The following is a 22,239-nucleotide window of genomic DNA, read 5'->3' on the forward strand; positions in this document are numbered from 1 at the left end:
CCCCCTTCCAGCTTTTTTTTTAAAATTTCTTTATTTAATTTTGTTTATTTTTGGCTACGCTGGGTCTTGTTGCTGCGTACAGGCTTTCTCTAGTTGTGGCGAGTGGGGGCTACTCTTCATTGCGGTGTGCGGGCTTCTCATTGCAGTGGCTTCTCTTGTTGCGGAGCGCGGGCTCTAGGCGCGCGGGCTTCGGTAGTTGTGGCACGAGGGCTTAGTTGCTCCTGGCATGTGGGGTCTTCCTGGACCACTGTGCCACCAGGGAAGCCCCCCCTTCCAGCTTTTGTACTCTCAGTAGCCTCGGCCGGAAATGCTCTCCCTCTAGATCCCTCCGTGGCTCACTCCCTCAGCATCTCCAGCTCCACTTACCAGGGAGGCCCTCCCTGACCCCCCCGGCCTGAATCACCATCCGTCCCTGGCTTGCCACCCCCCGCCCACCTGCTTAATGATTTCTTTGTTCGTCTCTTTGCTCACTGGGAGCACTTTGCTTTGCACCCTGCCTGCCAGGCCCAGGGGGTCTGGGCAGTCGGGGACCCTCGCTTGGCCCTTCGCTCTTTCCCTTCACGTGTGGCTCCTTGAGCTGTAAGCATCCTCTGGGCTGGAGCATGTCTTCCCCGAGTGCAGCCCCAGCCCTGGGCTGCACACGTTCCAGAAGCTTCCGAAACAACAGGCAGACCCTCTTTGCTTGGCTAATGTCTGCCCGGGGCAGGGGTTGTGGGGGCGGGTAGCTTCACTAGGAGCCGAGTTCTCGGCCTCGGTGGGCGATGGGGGGTCCACGCTGCACCTCCCCCAGGAGCCCCCCTCCCCCTCCCCGCCTCCTGCTGGCATCACTGTCCTGGCTGAAGTGGATGCGAGGCCCTTCTCTCCCCAGGGGAGCTGGGGAGCTGCAGCCTGATCTCCATGGCAACGGGCTTGCCGGCTGCCTCTCCTCCGCAGGCGCCCCTCCCCCTCCCGGGCTTCAGGAAGTTGGGGAGGAGAGGAGAAGCTTTCTTCCTCTTCTTCCTGGTCTCCTTGTAGCCCCTGGTCTCTCCCCATCGCATCTCCCCGTTTCTGATCACACCGCAGCTGGATCACGCCATTCCTGGTCACCACCCTCCACAGCTGCTCACCCTGTCGATGGACCCAGCCCTCTTAGCCTCCTCCCCTCCGCAGGCCTCACCCTCTGGAACCCACTCTTGGCTTTCTGCTCCCTCTGCCTGGAACGCCCTTGCTCCTTCTCTTGCCCTGGCTCTAACGTCGTGGCTCCCGTGTGAAGCCTTCCTCTGACCCCGGGCCTGTGTCCACGTCCCCAGGCTCAGGTGCCTCAGAGAGCAGGCCGGTCACACGGAAGAGGGAAGTGGCTGGAATATCGAACGATGAAGGGCTGCCCCTCAGCCCCCATGTTGTGTGCGGTGGGGAGTTCTGGGGTCTGGGGCAAACGGGGGAGTCTGTGCCCCCGCTTCCACGGGCGGCTCGTTGATCTGGGAAGAGCGGGGAAGAAGGTTCACTGTTGCCTCAGCTTCCATTTCTTCAAGAGGGTCCAGAAATTCAGAACTTTTGGACAGATCTTCCAATTTAAAAAACTTTGACTCCATCAAAAACCACTTTGTTTGGAGTAAACTAAGCGTCCCTGAAAGTTGACCTTGGGTAGCCCCTGGGGCCCCTGGCTGATTCGGCCGCTTTCTGCATCTTGCAGGCCTTTCTGGTACCCGTGCTTTTGTACTGTCTCCCCCAGCCTGTGCCCCTCCCGGGGGCGGGATGGCTCCCTGTTCACCCCTGTGACTGCGGGGTAGGATGAGAAGGCATCAGTGAACTGAGCATCAGTGACACCTGCCCGGCGGTGGCTTGGCCCTTCATTCACCATCTTGCTTAATTCTTACACTGACGGCGAGCCTCGGGACTGTTTTCACTCGGGCCTCATGGCGGGAAGCGCTTTGCCTATGTCACGGGCACCAGGCTCTCAGCTGTATCTGTTTTCATTCCCAAGGCCACACACACCCGGCCGTGATGCCATTTAGTCCCCCGGGCGCAGGTGAGCGGGGCGCAGGGGCGCTGGCCTCCAGTCCCTGCGATGGCTCCTCTGCCGCCCTGACTCTGCCAACCCAGCTGACGTCAAGGCTGCTCTCCTCCTGGGGGTTTTCTTAAGCTGCATTCAGAGTTTGTGTTTTGCTTTGTAAAGATTTAGCTTTTCTCCCCCGCTCTTAGCAGACTGTCTTTTTGAGTATAATCCGACTTAGAGGATTATAAAAATAATTTACAGCTGCTGCGGTAGGCAAGCTGGATGAGGGAATTCTGCGGGGCCAGGCCTCTTGGTCGCTGTTGGCCTTTAGGTGAAACAGTGGCGTGCCCCTCTCCCAAACGCACTCCCCACCCATGTGTTACACGTGTGTGTGCACACCACACACACCGCACACACACCGCACACACACGCCTTCCTCTTTGCCTCTCACCTTCCTTCCTGCCACCCGCCCCCGAGGCCGAGGAGGCGGCTACCTGGTCTGGGCTGGACCAGGGTGTGAGCCGCCTGCCGGGGCCCTGGCCTGCAGGTGCTGAGGGCATGTCTTTTGGGGCAGCCTCGGGGGAGTGGCTGGGATGCCTCCTTCAGAAGCCCCAGCTCCGGCTCACCGAGTCCCGACCTGCCTGCTCTTTGCCATCTCTCCCTACACCCCTCTCCCTGGGTCAGGCAGCGTTGTCCTGAAGCAGGCCCTGGGTTATCTCTGGTTCTGGGCTCCAGCCCCCTCCAGACACGTGGAGGGGTCTTCCTACCCCAGCGCCCCAGCACTCCATGCTAGCGTTTGGGTCCAAGCCCCAGCAAGTAATAGAGGGCGTCTCTGCTGGCCGAGGTCGTCTGAGCAGATACCACCCACAGGCAGCCTGGGGGGATGGGTGGCTCCTGAGGACAGGAGTGGGGGCCCCAGGGCCTTCCAGATGCCCTCCTCCCCCAGCCCCTCGGGCCTGGCAGCGACTCCCCACAGTGCTGTATCCACCCTGGAGACCTCAGCCCTCCTGCCTGGGCTCCAGGGCACAATGGGCTCTGCCCCCACGTGACCCGCTGTGGCAGCGTCTGGCTAGAACCAGGCCCCCGGCCCCCAGCCAGCCCTGCTCCTGTCTTGTCCACTGAGAGCTATGTTGCCTCGGCCTCCCGTGACCTCACCACTGAAAGCGAAGGGGCTGATCCTGTGTTAATTTGGAGGACATGGTTGAGCCCAGGAGTGGCAGTTAGAGTGGGTCTGGGTCCCTGGCAGAAGGAAGGTCCCTGGGACACGGTGGAACGGGTCACTTCAGGCCCTGCAGGTGCTCCAGCAGAGGTGGACACCCCGGGGGGAATAGCTGGAGAGGGATCCTGAGCAGACTTCCTGGCTCTTTCCTTTGTTCTGAGCACTGGCTGTGGGCCCTTCACTGTTCTGGGGCTGATGACAGTGCAGGGAACAAGTGAGACAGTGATCCGGCCTGCAAGGAGCTGACAGTCCAGCAGATAAAGAAAAATAAAATGTGCTCTCAAGTAGCGAATAGGTGCTATGAAAATTGCACCAGGGTAAGAGGACAGATAGCAGAAGTGGGGTGCTCCTTTAGAAGCAGATGGTCCTGGAAGGCCCCTCAGAGGAGGTGACATCTCAGAGCAACCTATGGCAGTGAGGCTGGTCAACAGCAGGTGCAAAGGCCCTGCGGTGGGCGTGTGATGGAGGAGCAGGGGCAAGCTGGTGGGTGGAGTGAGGTCAGGGAGGGCGAGTGTGTTGCGGGGGGAGGTGATGCTGAGCTCGCTGGACCCTATGGGCCCATGAGAGAGAGAGTGAATTTTATCCTGAGAGTGATGAGACGCTGGTGGATAGTTTTAGTCCGGGCAGGGGTGGGGAAGAAATGATCCATTTACACTTTAAGGGGCTCACTGTGCCTGCGAGGGAGAATGGATGGGAGGGGCTGGGAGTGTAGGAGGGAGACCGATTCAGCAGGAAGTTGTAGCTGCCCACGGCCCCCGGTGAGGGGAGATGGGGCTTGTATGGGGTTGGCAGCCATGACCAGCGGGGGAGGTGGTCAGATTTACTGATAAGATTTACCAGTAAGACAAGGAGTGTGAGGAAAGGGAGAGAGGCAAGGACGCCTCAAGTCCTAGGATGTGATGGGGGCAGCTGTCCAAACGCTACCCCCGTATTGTAGGTTGAAAGATAGAAACCAAGTTAGAAGGACCCTTCAGAGCATCTTTTCCTTGCTTTTGCTTCTCGTCAGCACCCGCCCCTCGGTTCTGGCAGGAATGCAAAGGATTCTGGGCAGGCTGAACATCAGAGGGATTAGAATCTGCCTGGCCCCCGGGCGGGTGGGGATTAGAGCAGCACGGGTGTCTCCTTAAACCCTTCTCTGTGTCTCTGCAGAGCGGGACGCCTTTGACACGCTGTTCGACCACGCCCCGGACAAGCTCAGTGTCGTGAAGAAGGTGAGCTCTCTATCCAGCTGTGTTTCCCTCTGTCCCTGGGCTTTTCTTACGGCATGAACACTCCGTGCAGGGAAGAAGGTGGGCAAATGTTTGAAATCTCTGAAATGTTTGCCACATGGATTGAAGTGTAATTATTCAAAAGCGTAACTGCAGTGCATAAAATTAGCACCTTTTAACTCAGCATCTCTGCTCCTGGGTATCTTCCTGCCCACCCACCCCGCTGCTGTGGAGTGAATTACCCCACCGGCACTGGGGGGTGGTTCATTCCGAATCAAGGCTTTTTTTCAATGTGGAAATGTTTTTCAGCGTGTCAGCTTGCTGGCTCGGGCTGGCCTCGTTACATTGAAGCCGCGTTCACGACGTGCCTGGTAAACGAGCAGGCGTTGCTAGCAGAGCTGTTCTGAGCTGCATTTGGCCCGTCTCTCCCAGACGGGAGCACAGAGGAGAGGCCCTTCCTCAGCCCAGGCAGCCTGCTGGTCGGTCTACGGATGGACAAAACCGGACAAAACCGTGTGAACGAGGCTCTGGAGTCAGGCTGGGGAATAGCGAGCTTCCAAGGGGATCTGCCCGGAAGCCTTGCTCTCCGTCCAAAAGAATCAAGACTCGCTGCACATCGAGTTATCTGAGCATCTGTAGGCCTCTCATTCAGGAAGGCAGCAGTGGGATGGATCTGAGCCTATAAAGTCTGAGCCCTTAACCCTGGGGAGAGAGCTCTCTGTCTTGGACAATTTCCCCACACAGGTTTCTTAATGCAGGACTTCTCAGAGCCTTTAATATGCTGACATGCTTTGCAATTCTCCAAGAGGGGGCTTAGTAGGAAGCATTTTCCAAGCATGTTTGTCCGTAGTGAGATCTGTGTATTTATTTGGGGATAGAACATATTAAATTCCCATGGAACCCATGTTTGGAAAATGTTGGTCCAGGCTGGGACAGTGAGGTTGTTAGTTCTTGAAGCACTTTGCAAAAGGCTGGCAGAACCATCCCAATGGTCCTTCTGGGGCGGAGCTGTCTTAGCATTCTCGGGTCACGAGAGACATACCCTGGGGCCTCAGAGCATGGCCCCCCGACCCGCCCCCGGCCACATCCGACCCCCAGAAACCTGACGGAACGTATTCAGTGGATGCACAAGAAGAGGATTCATACCTGCCACGATCCCCCCTCCGCCCACTTACAGGCTGTGTGACCTGGGCAGATTATAACCCCTTGCGGCAGGTTTCCCATCTGTCAGGACAGAGGCAGACGCTGTGAGAATACGATGCGACCTCCCTGTGCGAGGACCTGGCTCGAAGTAGATAGTTGCTAGGTGGAGTTGAATGTGATGTGGAGTAATGTTGTCTTTCGGTAGATCTGATGCTGATTTATTCTTTGAAAAGGAACGCTGGGGGGACCCCAGCAATGACCAAGACAAAATCCTTTAGTTGCCCGACAGCTTCCTGCTTCCAGTCTGGCCCTTTCCCACTCCCACACTGGGAACTGTTGTGTTCGGGGCTCCCGTCCACCTCTCCAGGTCCCTCCAAGGTCATGCCCTCCTACTCTCTCCCATCCCGCCCACATCCAGCCGCAGCCGGAAGGGGCCGGAGGGTTCGCACGTGTGTACGTGGCCTGGGTGGCTGCTCCGCCCTCTCCCCACACTCTCATCTCCCACTTGGCTCACCCCCCAGCTCAAATGCTACCCCCCTGCGCCACATCTTCCAAGGACCCACGCACTTCTCATCAACACCCCCCGCCCCGCCCCGCCATTGTGTGTTTCACGGGCTTTGCCGTTTCTCTCGATTCTCCGTGGCCTCCGCTGGATGTGTATGTGGAGAATTGTGCCTTGGACTCTTCAGGGTGGGGCTCTGTCTTAGTTACTGTCTCGTGTCTCTAGCAAGAAGCAAAGTGCCTGGCACATGGTAGATTTGGGTGGAATGAAAAAGGGATGACATCATGTCTAGGGTAGGCAGAGGTGGGGTTGGTGTTGAGTTTCCATGAAAGTTGGGTTTGATGACCAAGAAAAGTTACACGTGGCAAGTTTTAAACTTTTGCCAGAGAGGAGAAGCCAGTGGCCCTATGCACATATAAACCAGGGCTCAGAAAATCTCTGGCGTTTCATCCTTTCCTGACACTGTGATGGGTGTGGCCCCAGGCAGCCTTTCTCTCTCAGTCTTTTGTAGTTCAGGGTTACATCTAGCCTACATTTAAGCATTTATCTCCCCCTGACAGTTATATCCTTCTTGAGGGCACTGATTATTCTTCTGTAGGGTTGTTAAATGTGGTATGTGTGTGGATTGCGTGTGTGCACATGGGCTGGGGAACAGAGATGTACGTTTCTTCTCCAGCTGGGATAGATTTAGGCATTATCCCATTAAAACCAAGGGTTATTGTAAGAACATTTCACTTTAAACATGAGCATTTTATTTTAGCAAACAGAGGAGATGATGGAAGCGTTGCATAAAGCCAGTGATGGCAAATGTCACATCTGTCCCCCAACGTGGGAGCTGGATCTCTTGCTCACGGTTCCCGTGTCTCTTTGCTTTGCAGTCTCTCATCACATTTGTGAACAAGCACCTGAACAAGCTGAATTTGGAGGTGACGGAACTAGAGACCCAGGTAAGCTGTGTTCTGGGCTGAAGGACCCTTTGTCCGGTGTCATTTTCAGCCGGCTTTCTGATCCCCGGCGGGCCGTGTGAACAAAGTGTGTTCGTCTAACAAGGAATGCCCATCCCACAGCCTGGAAAGCCCCAGCCCCAGCCATCCTGGCCTTCCTCCAGACCCTCTGTCTTAATTTCTTGGGGCTACCTTAGCTAGTACCTTAAACAACAGACATTTATGTCTTCATAGTTCTGGAGGTCGGAAGTCCCAGATCAAGGTGTCTGCAGGGCTGGTTCCTTCTGAGGCTCTGAGCAGGGATCTGTTCCAGGCTCTCCCCCACCTCCTGGTGGCTTGCTGGTAATTTTTAGCATTCCTTGGGTCATTAGATGTTTTCATCCCGATCTCGGCCTCCTTGTGGGTGTTGTATCCAAATTTTCCCTTTTTGTAAAAACACAGTCACGTTGGATGAAGACCCACCCTAATGACCTCATCTTACCGTGAGGACTTCCGCAAAGACCCTGGTTTTCCAAATAAATTCACGTTCACAGATTCTGGGGGTTAGGATCCCAACACATCTTTTTTGGGGGGGATACAATTCAAGCATAACACCCTCCAAGATGCCATCGCACCTTCACCAAAGAGCCTGTGCGTGTACGGGTCCCTCAGTCTGGAATGTCCCGGCCCCCTCTGCTTCTGCTGTCGGTGGCCGTCCTGCACGCAGCGCAGCGGCTGGCATCTAGCGAGTGCTTGCTGATATCCCTCTAATGGATACGCACAAAGCATTTCTCCTACAGTAAGTATAGAAAGTAGACTTCCCCACCCCCACTCAGAGCGGAAGCACCATCGTGAAAATATGTTTCGAGTGCTCGGCAATCGTTAAAGACAAAATATAATTTTCCCGGGATTAGCTGCGTGCCTGAATTCGGCGTCTTTTGTGTTCTCAGTGCCGATTTCTCTAATGCGCAGCTGATGCTTCTCAGACCCCTGGGCGATGGCATTCATTCCTTTCTCTTTCTTTAACTTTTCTCATTTGCTTTTCTAATTAAAAAAGTAATTCAGGCTCATTGTAGAAATGTCTGAAAATGCAGATAAGCAAAACAAATAAAAGTCATCCGTAATCCCATCACCCAGGGATAGCGGTGCTGGGGATTTTATTCCACGTCATTTCTCTGCACGGATAGCGCATTGTGGGCAGCACGGGTCTGTGTTTGAAAGCCGAATGGTCCGTTTTTAATGTGTATATTTATTTGTGCATTGTTTGAAAACACACTTATTTTTTTATCCGTTTACTAAAACATTGCACATTTATCCTCTGATTATTTGCGGCTTGAAATCGTAACAGTCCAGAAGTGTACTCATTGAAAAGCAACAGTCCTTTTGTGTACTCCCCCTAAACTCTCCCGTCATCCTCTCCAGAGGTAATGGACTACAGTTAATGGTCGGATGTGTATTTTTCTAGATGGTTTGTAGGAGTAAGTGTATTTTTTGAAATGGCAATGGGTCCTCCTGTACAGCTGTTTTGTAAAGTGTTTTTTGTTACTAAATAGTGTGGGCATGTTCTTGTGTGAGTGTGTATGTGTTTCTGTCTAGTCCTTTTTGTGTTGTCTGGTCTGTCTGTCTGTGTTTGTCACTTTTAATAGCTGCCTTCTATTCTGTTCTAAGGCTGTGTTGTGCGTCTAAACCCAGTCCTCATGATGGGACGTTTGCCGATCTTGTACATAGCTGTTCAGCGGGCATCTTTGCACACAGCTGTTTGTGCCCTTGTCTGCTTCCTCAGGATAAACTTCTAGAAGTGGGGTCGTTAGAGCATTTCTCCGTGGTAACACGGAGGGCCCAGGAAGGTTTGCCCGCCTGAAACTCTCATTGGCGCTGTCGAGAACCCACATCCTCGCCAACTCTTTCCGACTGGCACTGCCCAGGTGGGCCTGCACAGCAGTATTAATAGCCAGACATCTTAGGCTGAGACTCTAAACTTCAATTTGCATTGATCTCTATTTACTCAGTATGTCCATTTCTTTTCTATCGCCGCACAATATGAAGTCATATCTTAAAACTATTTTGAACCAGCGGTCCACCAGGAAAGATCACTGGCCGCAGAAATGCAGATTGCTTTCCTTTTGTGGCAAAGGATTCTGGGTATTTTGATAAATATGTTCATCATTAAAGTCTCGATGTCCTGGAAGTCAGAGGCTCAAATTCCTGCTCAGGGTGTGTGCGTGCGTGCGTGTGTGTGTGTGTGTGTGTGTGTGTGTTTTCCTTTCTTTTTAAAACCACTTTTATATTGTGGGCGGCTTCCTAGCTCTGTGATACTGAGCCAGTTCCTCTTTGAACCTCTCCCCACATGTTTAAACTGGAATGGAGAAAATGCATTTGAAAGGTCAGTAATACATGCGCATGAAGACAGCGGCGGCCTCCTGGGGATTTCCGTCTCCTGCAGAGCCGCACCCTGGATGCTGAGTGAGGGCACCCCGTCGGAGGGCCACTGCTCTTGTGCGTGTGAAAACCGAGGGTCCCACTCATTTGCTGATAAGCCGGCCTGCTCCGCCTGGCCCTCGCCCTCCTGGTACCCCATCCCTCCCCTGCCTTCCTTTCTGCGTGACCATCTCTCCCACACTCCTGTGACACGGGGGTCCCAGGGTGGGTTAGAAGATGCCTTGGAGATCAGCAAAGGCTCTCCAGGCATCTTGGCACCTCAACACCCATTCCCCACGCCTCCCGGCAGGTGATGAGGCTGGATTCTTCTGTATCCCTGGAAATGGCTCAGTGTTGGTGAGAGAGCGGTTTTGGGGGTGCGCTGGCTCGGTGTCGCCGGGGAGGGGGCAAGAGCTGCCAGAACATTCCACCAGCACTGTCGGCCAGAACAGGAGCTGAGTAGGTGACGTCTGCATGGCGTGGAAGCGTGAACCTCGTGACGCGCAGGCAAAGGGTCAGTCAGATCACGTTAAACCAGGGTCTGGAACGCTCTGCCCAGGAAGGACCTGCCCGTTCACACGTTATGATCGCGTCTGTCTGCCTTGGGCCGTTCCTTAGCGCCCCCTTCCCCTTCCCGAGGACAGGCTTTCTGATGTTGGAGGCTTGGGATTTTGACTTTTTATCCTCGGCCGCCTGGCTGTGATGGTGGAGGGAGCTGCCGCTGTTGCCTTTAATAAAAACGTCCTCGCTTCTGCAGGTTCTCTTTCTACCACTGCGGTTGCTGGTCTCAGGAAGCCGAAAGCCTCCTGGGTGTCGGCCCCTTGCAGCTGTCCAGCTGTCCTGCGTGGCAGCCTTCTAGCCCAGGGCTGGCCAGTGAAACTTTCTGTAGTGATGGAAACGTTGTATCACTGCACCATCCGACACAGTAGCCACTGGCCACGTGTGGCTGTCAAGCACTTGAAATGGGGCCTGTGTGACTGACGGCCGAAGTTTGTATTTTATTTAAATTTTTTTAAATGGAAACTTAAGAGTTCTGGAGATTGGTTGCACAACAACGTGACTGTACAAAATATGACTGAAATGCACGCTGACAAATGGTTAAAATGGTACATTTCGTGCTATGTACGTTTTACCGAAATAAGCCAACATCATTCAAAAAAGTTTGTAAAGGGACTTCCCTGGTGGTCCAGTGGTTAAGAATCCACCTTCCAATGCAGGGGAAGCGGGTTCAATCCCTGGTCAGGGGAACTAAGATCCCACATGCCGCAACTACTGAGCCCACGCCACAACTAGAGAGAAGCCCGTGTGCCGCAACGAAAGATCCCGCATGCCTCAACGGAGACCCGTTGCAGCCAAATAAATAAATTATTAAGTTAAAAAAAAATTTCGTAAAAAATTTCACTAGGCACATGTGGCCAGTGGCTACCATATTGGACCACACAGTTCCAGAATCTGGAGGCTGAGGTCCTCACGAGTCCTCGATCTGCAGGAGGCCTCAGAGATACCATGTCTGCCCTCTGGGAGGATGGGCGGGTCCTGCCCCCCCTGCCCCGCCCCGGGGGCTGGGGGGTGGGGCTGGTCCATGTCCCAGAGACCAGGCTCCGCCTCCTGAGCCTTGGTCCCCTCCTCCCCTCTAGCAAGTTGTCCTGCCCTCACTGGTCTCCATCACTTTATCTGTAAAAGGCGCAGTTGCTCCCTGTCCTGGCTCATTGGGCGGTGGGCAGCGGAGTGGGGTGAGGGGCCCCGGCAAAGAGCACAGTCTTTGACTCTAGATTCCTGGGCCCCTCCCGTGCATGGGAGGTGGTGCTGGGCCGGGTAGCAGGTTGAGGGGCTGGGGGTGTGGGGTAAGGCTGCAGGCTGCTGATTCGGGCCCAGCTAGGACGGACCCGCGTGCCGGGTGCACGTAGAAGCCCGTCGTCACCGGGGCACGGGAGGGTCTCTTCCTATGCTGCGAATACCGCTAGAAGGAGGAACTCAGGCAGCTGACAAAGCGAGCAAGCAGAACGGGCCAGCAAACCCCAAACCGAAGCCTAGGGCGCCCTGCAGGGTGTGGATTAACCGTGCCCACAGGCCCCTGCTCGCTGCTGGAGCGCTCCCTGCATGCTGGGTGCTCCTTGCTCCACCCCTCCCCCTCCCGCCCCGCAGGGTACCCACGACAACCCAGAGAGTTGGGAGCTAGCGTTATCCCCAAGGTCAGTGGGCTGCTTCTCTCCACGCAGCGGCGCTCCATCCCAAACACACAGGTCGTCACATCCAATCCCGAGCGCGTGCCTTGCACCCTCGTCCTTCACCTGACTGCAGGCTCGCTCTCCTCAGCAAGGGATGGATTTCTTTTTACTTTAAAACGTTTTCCTCCTTTCGAGGGGCTGCAGATCATTCACTGACTCCGTGCGTGGCCCAGAAACATCCCCACGTGTCCCTCTGTAGTTTGCAGATGGCGTGTACCTGGTTCTACTCATGGGGCTTCTGGAAGACTACTTCGTACCCCTGCACAACTTCTACCTGACCCCGGACAGCTTCGATCAGAAGGTACGTGCATGCGTGGTCCCCGTCCCGGGAGTGGCCCGGGATGCGCTCGTCCAAGGACACGGTGTAGAATCCCCCGACCACTCTTTCTGGAGTCCAGCTGCCTTCTCCAAAAAATAAGTACTGCCCAGAAAATGGTATTGCGATTAGACGTGACCCTCAGGAAAGGAAGGAAACCCGTGGGCAGTGCTGACGCATCCAGGTGTCGTGTGCCTCGTTCTCTCCGGGTCTTTCCCCCGGCACGATGCTGGTTTTAATCATTGTGGCCAAAGGTCAGTAGAGTTGCAAATCCCTCCCCTGTTCATGACACGCAGACATTCTGTCTGGTTTTCCTGCCACTTCATGAACTTCCTATATATGCCATCTTAAGTGGCAGCACAAAGTCTATGGAGTGGCTCTGAGGTCACAGTCTCCCTGTTCCCCACTTTTGGGCGATCAACTTGTTTCTTTTTCACTATTAAAACAATAAGGCAGGGAATTCCCTGGTGGCGCAATGGTTAAGAATCCGCCTGCCAATGCACGGGACACAGGTTCGAGCCCTGGTCCAGGAAGATCCCACATGCTGCAGGGCAACTAAGCCCATGCGCCACAACTACTGAACCTGTGCTCTAGAGCCCACGTGCCACAACTACTGAGCCTGTGCACCTAGAGCCCATGCTCCGCAACAAGAGAAGCCACCGCAATGAGAAGCCTGCGCACCACAACGAAGAGTAGCCCCCGCTCGCCGCAACTAGAGAAAGCCCGCGCGCAGCAATGAAGACCCAAACGCAACCAAAAATAAATAATCTATTAAAAAGTATTTAAAAACAAAACAATAAGGCATTGTCTCGAATAGGTACACACAGACATATGTATGTGTGTATATATTTTTTTCATTCCTGTGGATTGTTTTCTAGGAAAATCCCTCAAAGAGGATTGTCCGGGTCAAAGGGCATGACCTTCACATTTGGGATGCCCTTGTGACCAGGTGGTTTGCCTCCTGCCAGGGCTTCCCGAGGTCCAGCCATCCCAGCAGTATTTAGCGCGTTGCTTTTAGAAATTTGGCTCGTGGACTGGCCGTATTGCTTGAACTCGAGAGCATCTGTCATTTTATTTTCCCAAAGCGCTAGACCGTGAGTTGGGGAGACAAACAATGCAAGCAGGTGGCAGCAGTTCAGAGAAACATGGAAGCAGGGCCAGTGTTGATCAATCTGCCCACTTCTGGCACCTCGAGCGCGGTTTGCTCGCGGCCAAATGCCGCTGCCGTCTTGCCTGCTGAGATGGAATCAGAGCAGATCAGCGAGGTCCTGGCAGGTTTGCGTCCGCGGTGAGCGGGGATGCACAGGGCTCTGCGGGGCCGGTCAGGAAGCAAGAAGACAAGACAGTTGGGTGACGGGGCTCATCTTGCATTTCCCGGCCACGTGGCTGGCTGCAGAAACGTTGTTTTGGAGAGCTCTTTTCTTTGTTCAGATGTGTACGAAGGCTGGCAAGAAGGGTGAATTTAGTCAGGCCGTCTGGAGCTGGGCTTCTTTCCAGGACGGGCTTGGTGCAGGGGCAGGGGTGTCCCCTCCCAGCTCGGTCTCCTTCCCTTTGAGACGGGATGAAAGTCTCTGTCAGTCGCTCCCTGGCCTGGGAGGTGTGAGGCCTGTTCGGTCCACCTTTGCCTCTGATCGGGAGCCAGGAAGGGAAGGCTGCCGTAGGGGACCGTGCCCAGCGTGGTGCTGGCCCATCGACCCTCGAGGAGGGGACCCAAGGGCCGCTGGAGCTCTCCTCGGAAGGGGCCTTCTGGAGGGGCCTTCTCTGGCCACGTTAGCCCCCAGCTCCCACCCCTGGATTCTCTGCTTTCCTCCCCACAGGGCGTCGTGGCATCACGCCACCGCTGGGAGGTTCCTCGTGAGCCATGGTGGTTATTAACCTCCAGGTCTTCCCGACCACCTCGCAGGTGGTGGCCTTTCCCCGTTGCACAGACCTGAACCCACTTCAGGCTGGTCCCAGTGCCCGAGCTCCCAGGCACCTCGTCCAAATGTGGCCAGGCAGTGGTGACATGTGCAGAGAGACCGTCACGGAGCATTCCCGGGCCGAGACTGCGAGGCGCTGGGAATCTTTGCAGCAGCTGCAGGAGGCTGAGAGTGAGCAAAATCAGGGATGCGTCGTGGGCTTGTGTTTTTAAACAACTGCACTGGATTTTATTTTTTTATTTTTTAAAATAAATTTATTTATTTGTTTTTTATTTTTGGCTGTATTGGGTCTTTGTTGCTGCACGTGGGCTTTCTCTAGTTGCGGTGAGCAGGGGCTACTCTTCGTTGCGGTGCGCAGTCTTCTCATTGCGGTGGCTTCTCGTTGCGGAGCACGGGCTCTAGGCGTGCGGGCTTCAGTAGTTGTGGCACGCGGTTTCAGTAGTTGTGGCTCGCAGGCTCTAGAGCACAGGCTCAGTAGCTGTGGCACATGGGCTCAGTAGTTGTGGCTCATGGGCTGTAGAGCGCAGGCTCCGTAGTTGTGGCGCACGGGCTTAGTTTCTCCGCAGCATGTGGGATCTTCCCGGACCAGGGCTCGAACCCGTGTTCCTTGCATTGTCAGGCAGATTCTTAACCACTGCACCACCAGGGAAGCCCCCTGTACTGGATTTTAAAAAGACGAGACCAGACGTCTCCAACCCTGGTAGGTTCCTGCAAACAAATGAACGGCCCCTTTGAACTGTCTCAGAGGCATGGGTACCACCGACGGCTTCTTGTTTTAGGCCCACCGTTTGAGCCTTGCTCTGTGCTGGCCACTTTGCTGGGTCCCTTGGGCCTGTCACCTTCTGGAAGATTCCACAGCGTCCCTCTCTCTGGGGGTGGAGTGTGTCCTGGAGACTTGGAGGTTATTCCTAGAAGCAAATCCCTTTGCAGTTTCAAGGCGCTTTCCCTTCTGTCTCCTCGTCTGACTCCCTACCCTGGCGAGGAATCGGGACCTCACACGGGGGCTGGGACCATGGTGGGGGGTGGGTCACAGTCAGCAGGGGCAGAGCTGGAAAAGCCCACTCCTTTTCGGGACCCTCTACTCTTCTCTCACCTGGCCAGGTTTTTGAAAATCCTTTGCATTGCAGAGAGGAAGGACTTAGGGTCCTGCCCGTGGGCTAGCTCGTAGCAGCAGTGTAGGGCCTTGGGGTTCAGCTCGAGGATGGGGGGTGTCACACTCTGGGATCAGGGTCAGGGAGGGACCTCACATCCTCAGCAGGAGCTGTTTGCTGTTCTTTGTGCCCAGTCTGTGGGGCTGGGCTCTGGGGATGCTTCTCTGCCAGGGCAGAGGAGTTGTGTATGGTGAGGCATGGCTCCTAGAGAGAACGGAAGGAGGATGGGGGGCAATTTCCCTGGTGGCGCAGCGGTTGAGAGTCCGCCTGCCGATGCAGGGGACACGGGTTCGTGCCCCGGTCCGGGAAGATCCCACATGCCGTGGAGTGGCTGGGCCCGTGAGCCATGGCCGCTGAGCCTGCGCGTCCGGAGCCTGTGCTCCGCAGCAGGAGAGGCCACAACAGTGAGAGGCCCGCGTACCGCAAAAAAAAAAAAAAAGAAGAAAGTGCTTGGACAGTGCTCTCTGGGCCTCATGGGCCTCATGGACTGAACCACACTCCACACCTGTGCTGGGGGCGGATCCTGCAGGTCTGGTGGGGCCACGGAAGACATCCGTTCCCACGCTGGGCTGACGGTCTAACCTGATTTGTTCCATGTCCCCCTCTTTGCCATCTTGACTCTGTCCCCACTCAGAGCCTGTTGTGTGTGTATGAATTCTGGGATCTGGACGGCTGGCAGCCGATGGCCGAGGAAGCAGGATGCTTTTGGAGACAGGGCCCAGGTTCCGAATCCAGACTTGGGTGGGCTGAGTGCCGGCCCCATCTCCTTGAACCTTGCGCCCTTCTTGGCACGGATGTCCTCATCTGTTTAGCCCCGGGACCTCCTCTGTAAAGTGGGAGATGACAGACCCTCCTGTCCATTTCCCATGCTCGTCGCAGCTCGAGGCCCAGCCCAGTGCAGCCCTCCCTCCCGGCCGGCTCCGGGCACTGCAGGTGGGGCTCTGGAAGCCTGACTCCTGTCTCCCCACCGCCTCTGCACGGCCCGAGAGCCTCTGGTCATGTGCAGCCCTCCCAGCCCGCTCTGGGCCGTGTCCCCCATGCCAGGGCCCGGCTCCTCTTAATGCCAGCAGCCCGTGGCTTCCTTTGCTTCTCTGAGCGCGGCCCGGTGCCACCGTGGCCTGGGTGCTTCCCGGCCGCACCCCAAGCTCTTGCGGGCTTGACTAGCTGAGGGTTATTTTGCCAGATGTCTTTCTCCTGGTTAATTATTAAACCACATGGCAGGTAAACTTGTTACCGTGTTTCTGATTTCATTTGCAGTGAAATCACGAAAATGTTATTGTTCAAAGGGTATTCGATTATGAAGAGCCCTAAAGTCCTTTCTAGCGCTGACACTGGCGAGGTATTTTAGTTTTTGGCCCTCCGCCCCGCACCAGCCTTTGCTCGAAGCAGACGTTTGGCTGCCTGTGATTTGGTTGATCACCGGCATCTCTGTGGTTCAGGTGGACTTTAAACACAGCAGAGAAGGCTCCGTGGCTAACCTCTGCGGCAGCCATTAGCAGAACGCGAGCTTCGAGCATCCTTGCGGGCCGAGGGCTGGAGGGGGAGGTCGTGTGGGGATGCGGATGTGTCCGCCTTTCTGGGGCCGTGCAGGTGAGGGCCAGGACCAGAGCCCAGCTGCAGCCACCAGCGGCCTGACATCAGTTCCAGCAGGGTCCAGTTGCCTGCCCCTTACCGGGGCCACCGCTGTCCTGCCGAGAGCGCAGCTGTCACACTCAGCTCGTTCGAGGCCCTTCTGGCAGACGGGGGGTGGCTGCTTTATGCTGGGGATGGTGCACGGCGCTGGGTACCTTCGGGAGGTGACTTGTCCTTTCTGAGCCTTGGTTGCCTCATCTGTAAAAGGAAGTCACTGTCACTTGTCATCATGTGGATGTGTCGGGACCTGGGGACCCCCAGCCCTGGAGGGCAGGCTTTGTGCCCGCGTCCCTGCATGTCCCAGCTGCCCCCGATCATTGGTGAGGGGAGTGAGGACCACCAGGTGAATGTGTGTTACCCTCAAAAGACCCCCTCACCCTCCCTCTGCCCATCCTGTCGCTCTGCCCAGGACACCCCTGTCCTCGTGGCCGTAGTTATTCCAAAGGCTCCCTCTGTCCACACTTGGTCCCATCCTGTCCTTTTAGAAGGAAAGCAGGGGGCAGCGGGCGGGCCTGGGACCAGCTGTGGCCCTGGTGCTAACTCTGGCTTCCTCCGCAGGTCCACAACGTGTCATTTGCCTTTGAGCTGATGCTGGATGGAGGCCTTAAGAAGCCCAAGGCTCGCCCCGAAGGTAACGCCCTGACCCAGGTCTTAGAGCGGCTGCCCGGCCAGCCATGTGTCTCCCTTCAGGCCCCGCACGTGTGGCTCAAAGGCTGGGCTCTGCCGACCCCAGCTCCACATGTCCCCTGTGCTCAGGGTTTCGGGGACCAAGAGGCCTGCGCTGGCAGAGCCACCAAGGCTGATTCTTTAGTAACCACTTGACTTGGAGGACGTGGCCTCTGCTCCACGGCCTCAGGATTTAATTGCGTCTCCAGGTGCCATTGCTCGGACTAGAGGTGCCGCTTCACGTCTTGAAAGGATATTGGAGGTTTACTGCAGTTTAATGCCTGCCGGGTTGATGTCCTGAGGCCCGGGCGATGCTCGTGAGCAGGGACGTGGCTCGGTCATGCCCCATGAGGTCTGAATGGCAGTGGAGACCCGCAGAGCCCCCCCTCGCTGTCATACCTGGCTCCTATGTTAAATGACCTATACGAGGAATCCCTAATGCAAATGGGCATCTGAATCCTGGGGGCGGGGTGGCTTCCTCCAACACAGCTTCTGATCTGGGGGCCGTGGAATGGATCCTCCAAGTCCCGTCCGTAACAAGTTGCCAGGTGACGCTAGCGCTCCTGGTCCGGGGACCCCACTTTGGGAATCACCGCCCTACAGTGACGGCATGAACTCTGGGTGGGGTGTCCTCTGCACACACACCCCCTGGGAGGCTCAGCGGCCACTGCTGAACACTCATCCGGGGACGGGAATTCCGTCCTGTGACCCGTGATCCCCACAGCCCTCCCCAAGCCCCTGGTCTGAGCTCACAGAGCAAGAGAGCAGAACCAGGTCCCTGACTCCCAGGAGGACAGAGCCCCTTCCCACCAAGCAAGGCGGTTGGGACTTACTGGGCCACACGCTGTGCCTGACCTTGAGGGGGTGGGACAGCAGCTCCCACCTGCCCTGCCCCAGGAGGCCCGTGGTCCTGGCACAGGATGGCCTGTGGGTGTTTGGTCCCCAGTAAATGTCCTCAGTTGTCGTAGACCCTACACCACGCAGACTTGTCCAATGCAAATCCTAGAAGGGATGAAGAAGCATCCTCGCCATCCCAGGTGCTCATCCCACGGGTAGCGGCCCGGGGGCTCTCACGGCAGTCTGCATCTTGGGGGATGGCAGAAGTGCCCCGCTTGGGGACACAGAGGATGTCCCACGTGTCTCCCAAGTGCTTGGGGCACCAAGGCTTGGGGCGCACTCTCTCATGCACCAAACGGGCTCTCTGTTTCCTTCTGCAGATGTGGTGAACCTGGACCTCAAATCCACCCTGCGAGTTCTTTACAACCTGTTCACCAAATACAAGCACCTGGAGTGACGGGCGGGGAGCAGCAGAGACCGCGGCGGGGACGGTGCTTTGGGAGGTGCCCCGGCCTCCCCTCCAAGCCCGCGGTTGTTCCCGCTCCCACCCCACCTCTTTCTGGTTGATACTCTTAACCTCCTTCCCCTGTAATTCTGCAGCGGGCGGCCTCTTTCAAAATGCAGGTTCCAAACACCAGTGCTCGAGTTTGCAGCCAGGCTTCACCTGGGGTGTCCCGGGGTGCTGTCACTTGTTGATCAAAGGATGGAAAAGAAAAAAGCCGGAACCCCTGGGAGGGGGCGCCCGGCGTTCCAGCTGACAGCCGTCAGTCACCACAGGGGATCAGAGAGGGAGCTTTGCGGCCCTGGCAGTGGCTTGTCTGTCCCCGGGGAATCTCCTGGGTAGGGCTCTCCTCGGCAGTGAGGGCTTTTTACTAAAAAGCGTTTTGCAGTTTTACAAACTTCACTCTTAAGTCTCAGAAGCTTTAGCTGTGACCGAGTGTCCACCCACATCCCTGCTTCTCGGCCACTCAGTGCTGTTTTCATTTAGCTTTTGCACAGACATCTGGGACCCAGAGAACCCAGCTGCCACGGTCCGAGGCAGGAAGGATTTCTGAGGCATTTATTTCTTGCTACGGCTGAGTGGGCTGTGTCGGAGTCAGCTCTACAATGCCTCTGGAGTGGCAGCGGCGTTGTAGACACCTTCGGGTAGGAAGTGGCCGGTCCCAGACATCCTGTTTGGGGATGGATGCATTTTTAAAAAGCCTTTAGAAAGCAGGGTGCTTTAGTTGGCTTGGGCCGCCATGACAGAGTGCCACAGACGGGGGCCTTAGACAGCAGACGTTTATTCTCTCACGGTTCTGGAGACTGGAAGTCGAGATCAAGGTGTCATCAGGGTTGGTACCTTCCGAGCGTCTCTCCTTGGCTTGTAGACGCCGTCTTCTCCAGGCATCCTCACGTGTCTCCCCATGTGTCTGTGTCCTAATCTCTTCTTTTAAGGACACCAGGCAGATTGGATTGGGGTCTACCCTAATGACCTCATTTTACCTTAATTACCTCTGTAAAGACCCTGTCACCAAATACTGTCACATTCTCAGGTCCTGGGGGTTAGGACTTCAACATGTGGGCACAGCTCAGCCTGTAACAGGGAGATGTGAAGCGTTCACCTCTCTCCTGCCCGAGTACCAGCTTTCTGGAGCCCTGTCGGCATCCTTTGGGGCACCCTGTTGAAGGAAATGCGATCCCCCGTCTGCGTGCTCTTCAGCCCTCACCCACCTTGGCTCGGGAGAGAAATGGGGACTCATAGGCTGGGTCTGAGGCAGGTCCTATATAGCTGGGTCACCCCCTCCCCCAACCCCTGGCTCCCGAGCTGGGGTTTTCATGACACGCCGCCCACCTGAGTTCACCCAGCATCAGCTCAAATCTCCTGTTTGATTTTCGCCTTCCTGCTGTAGGTCAGAGCTGCTGAGGAAGTCGTTAATATTAAATTGAACACCGGCGCTCAAGACTTAGAAAACCCTTTCATATTCTGCCTCAGCTCAGGCAGCTGCCAGGCTGGGGATGTGTTCAGAAGAGCCGTTTTCCCAGCAGGGGAAAGAAATAATGAAAATGGCATTACGGTGTCTCCTGCGGGATGCAGTGACATTTAAGAACCAACAAAAGAGCCGGGGCTGGAACATTCTGGGCCGCCTTCGTTACACGTGTAGGATCACAGTGACTGCGGCTGGTGGAGACCCATCCACCTGCCTTGTCCACAGGTGGGCCTGGCAAGGGTGCTGCTGCCTCCTGGGGGCCCTGGGGGGGATGACGGAGGTGAGGTTGGGGTTTGGAAAAAAGTCTCGAGGGTCTTCAGCCCAGGTGGGCGGCTCCAGCCTGTTCCACGCCCTGGAGGGGCGGGATTGGTTACTCCGGGGATGGGGATAGGGGTCGGGGTTCAGCGAGCCCACTTCAAGCCCTCTGTGTTTCAAGTAGGAGAGTAACAGGAATGATGAGATATGTGGGAAAAGTATTAACAGGCACTTTTGTGTCATCATGCTGACTGTTTAAGGCCATGCTCCAGCAGAGAATGCAATCTAGTCTCCAAATTATTTTTTTTCAAATTGGTGCAAAGGTGTAGGTGTGCCTTCCGCCCACCCGCGAAGGACCTCCTCGGGCTGTATGCGTCTCGTTTTCCCCCCTTGACTCAGAATTGCAAGTGGGGCCTGGACGGGTGTGGAGGTGAGGGTTGGTGAAGCAGTTTCCAGGCAGAAGTCAGGGTGAACTCTGCGGTAGGGAGACTCCTCTGGGGATCCACCCATCGTCCCTGTTGGTTCGGGGACAGTAGTTGTCAGGACGCGAGTTTCAGGGCCTGGGATGTCCCCTCTGGGGTGCCACAGGCTGGAGCATCTTGGGGTAACGAGCAGGAGACACAGCCTTCTCTTGATTCTCGCCAGGGGCTCCTTGGAATGCAAACGCTTCCCTTTTAGTCCTTAATTGAGGAACGTTCTGGAACCCTTCCTCCTCCACTGACCCCCATTTTCAGTGAATGGTTCCCCCCCGAAGAGGGACCCTTGTCCTCAGGGACTAAGTGACAGCAAGACCGTTGGCGCCTGGGCGGTGACGGGCAAAGGCCGGGAAATGCCTCCTTTTATTGTCCTCAGGGTGGCGTGTCTTTGAAACCCACCCCACTGGTTTTGGGGAGCTTACTTGCAGCTCTGGTTCCCCCGGAACAGCCACACGGCCTCATGCAAGCACTGAGCCCAGAGCCCTACACACCCTAAGGTCCTAACTGGATGTGACACAGAGCTGTGTTGTTTTAAAGCAACCGAATCCTCTTCCCCGATTTGTGTGCCAATATTTTATTGTCCTTTTAATTGTTTTAAGCAGTGTTTACTTTGGATTTCTGGGTATTAAATAAAAGCCACTGAAACGCTGGCTGTGTTGTCGACCTGCTCGTGGGCTGGCGGTGGGAGCCGGCGCGTTCCAGGGGCGCAGCACCCAGACGATGTGCTGTGGTTTATCCCAAAAAAGGCCGCTGCCTCCGTCTGGCTGCCGTGGTTTCTTTCGTGCCTTTAGCTGTCATGGTTGTGCCAGCCCTGTGCTTGGTGCTGGGGCCACAGGATGCCAGCACAGCCCTGCTCCCTGGGAGCTGCCAGCTGGACGAGGAAGGAGCCAGCTCATGCCCTGTGTGGGGAATGGGGCCCCGGGGGGCTGCGACCAAGGGTTTCATGGGCGGGAGCCATGGGGAGAAGAGGGTGGCGGAGTCACAGCTGCGTCTGAGTCATAATAAAGAACAGAGCAGGTGAGTCTGCCCATGCACCTGGTTCCAAACCAGAGCGGGGGATGCCAGCGGCCAGTGGCACGGGCTGGATGAAAGGGCCACTACGGGGAGATGGTCCCCTCCTTACACGTTGGGGCAAGAGACCCTGAGGTGACCCGCAGTGCAGCCAGATCTTGGGGGCTGCACGCTGGCCCTGCTGTAAACCCTCCCCGCAGAAGTTGTGGGATGCGTCAGGTGCATCTAACTTTTCTCTACGAAAGGTTAAAATTGTGACTATGAAAGTATGGACAAGGTCGATGCAGACAGGGCAAGTTGTGGGAAGAAAATAAGACCGTGATATACTGGAGAGATGCAGGTGGGCTGGGAGACTTCGGAGGCAGAGGGATTTGAGCTAGGACCCATGAT

The 22,239-nt window shown here is 55.9% G+C and overlaps 1 protein-coding gene across 2 annotated transcripts in view; it reads left to right on the top strand.

Annotated features, from left to right (window-relative positions):
* Positions 1-21,488, top strand: part of PARVB (parvin beta) — a 112,680-nt gene extending 91,192 nt beyond the window's left edge. Inside the window, exons 9-13 of one of the 2 annotated variants that reach the window (XM_004279572.4) lie at positions 4,344-4,405; positions 6,926-6,994; positions 11,816-11,917; positions 17,193-17,265; positions 18,518-21,488. In XM_004279572.4, the coding sequence (XP_004279620.1) occupies positions 4,344-4,405; positions 6,926-6,994; positions 11,816-11,917; positions 17,193-17,265; positions 18,518-18,594 (383 nt within the window). In that variant the 3' untranslated portion in view covers positions 18,595-21,488. Of the gene's footprint in view, positions 1-4,343; positions 4,406-6,925; positions 6,995-11,815; positions 11,918-13,835; positions 14,079-17,192; positions 17,266-18,517 lie in introns of those variants that run through there. The other variant, XM_033405211.2, reaches the window with a different exon arrangement.
* Positions 21,489-22,239: the final 751 nt, after the last annotated feature.

Source organism: Orcinus orca, chromosome 11, assembly GCF_937001465.1.
Source record: "Orcinus orca chromosome 11, mOrcOrc1.1, whole genome shotgun sequence".
Taxonomy (NCBI): Eukaryota; Metazoa; Chordata; class Mammalia; order Artiodactyla; family Delphinidae; genus Orcinus; species Orcinus orca.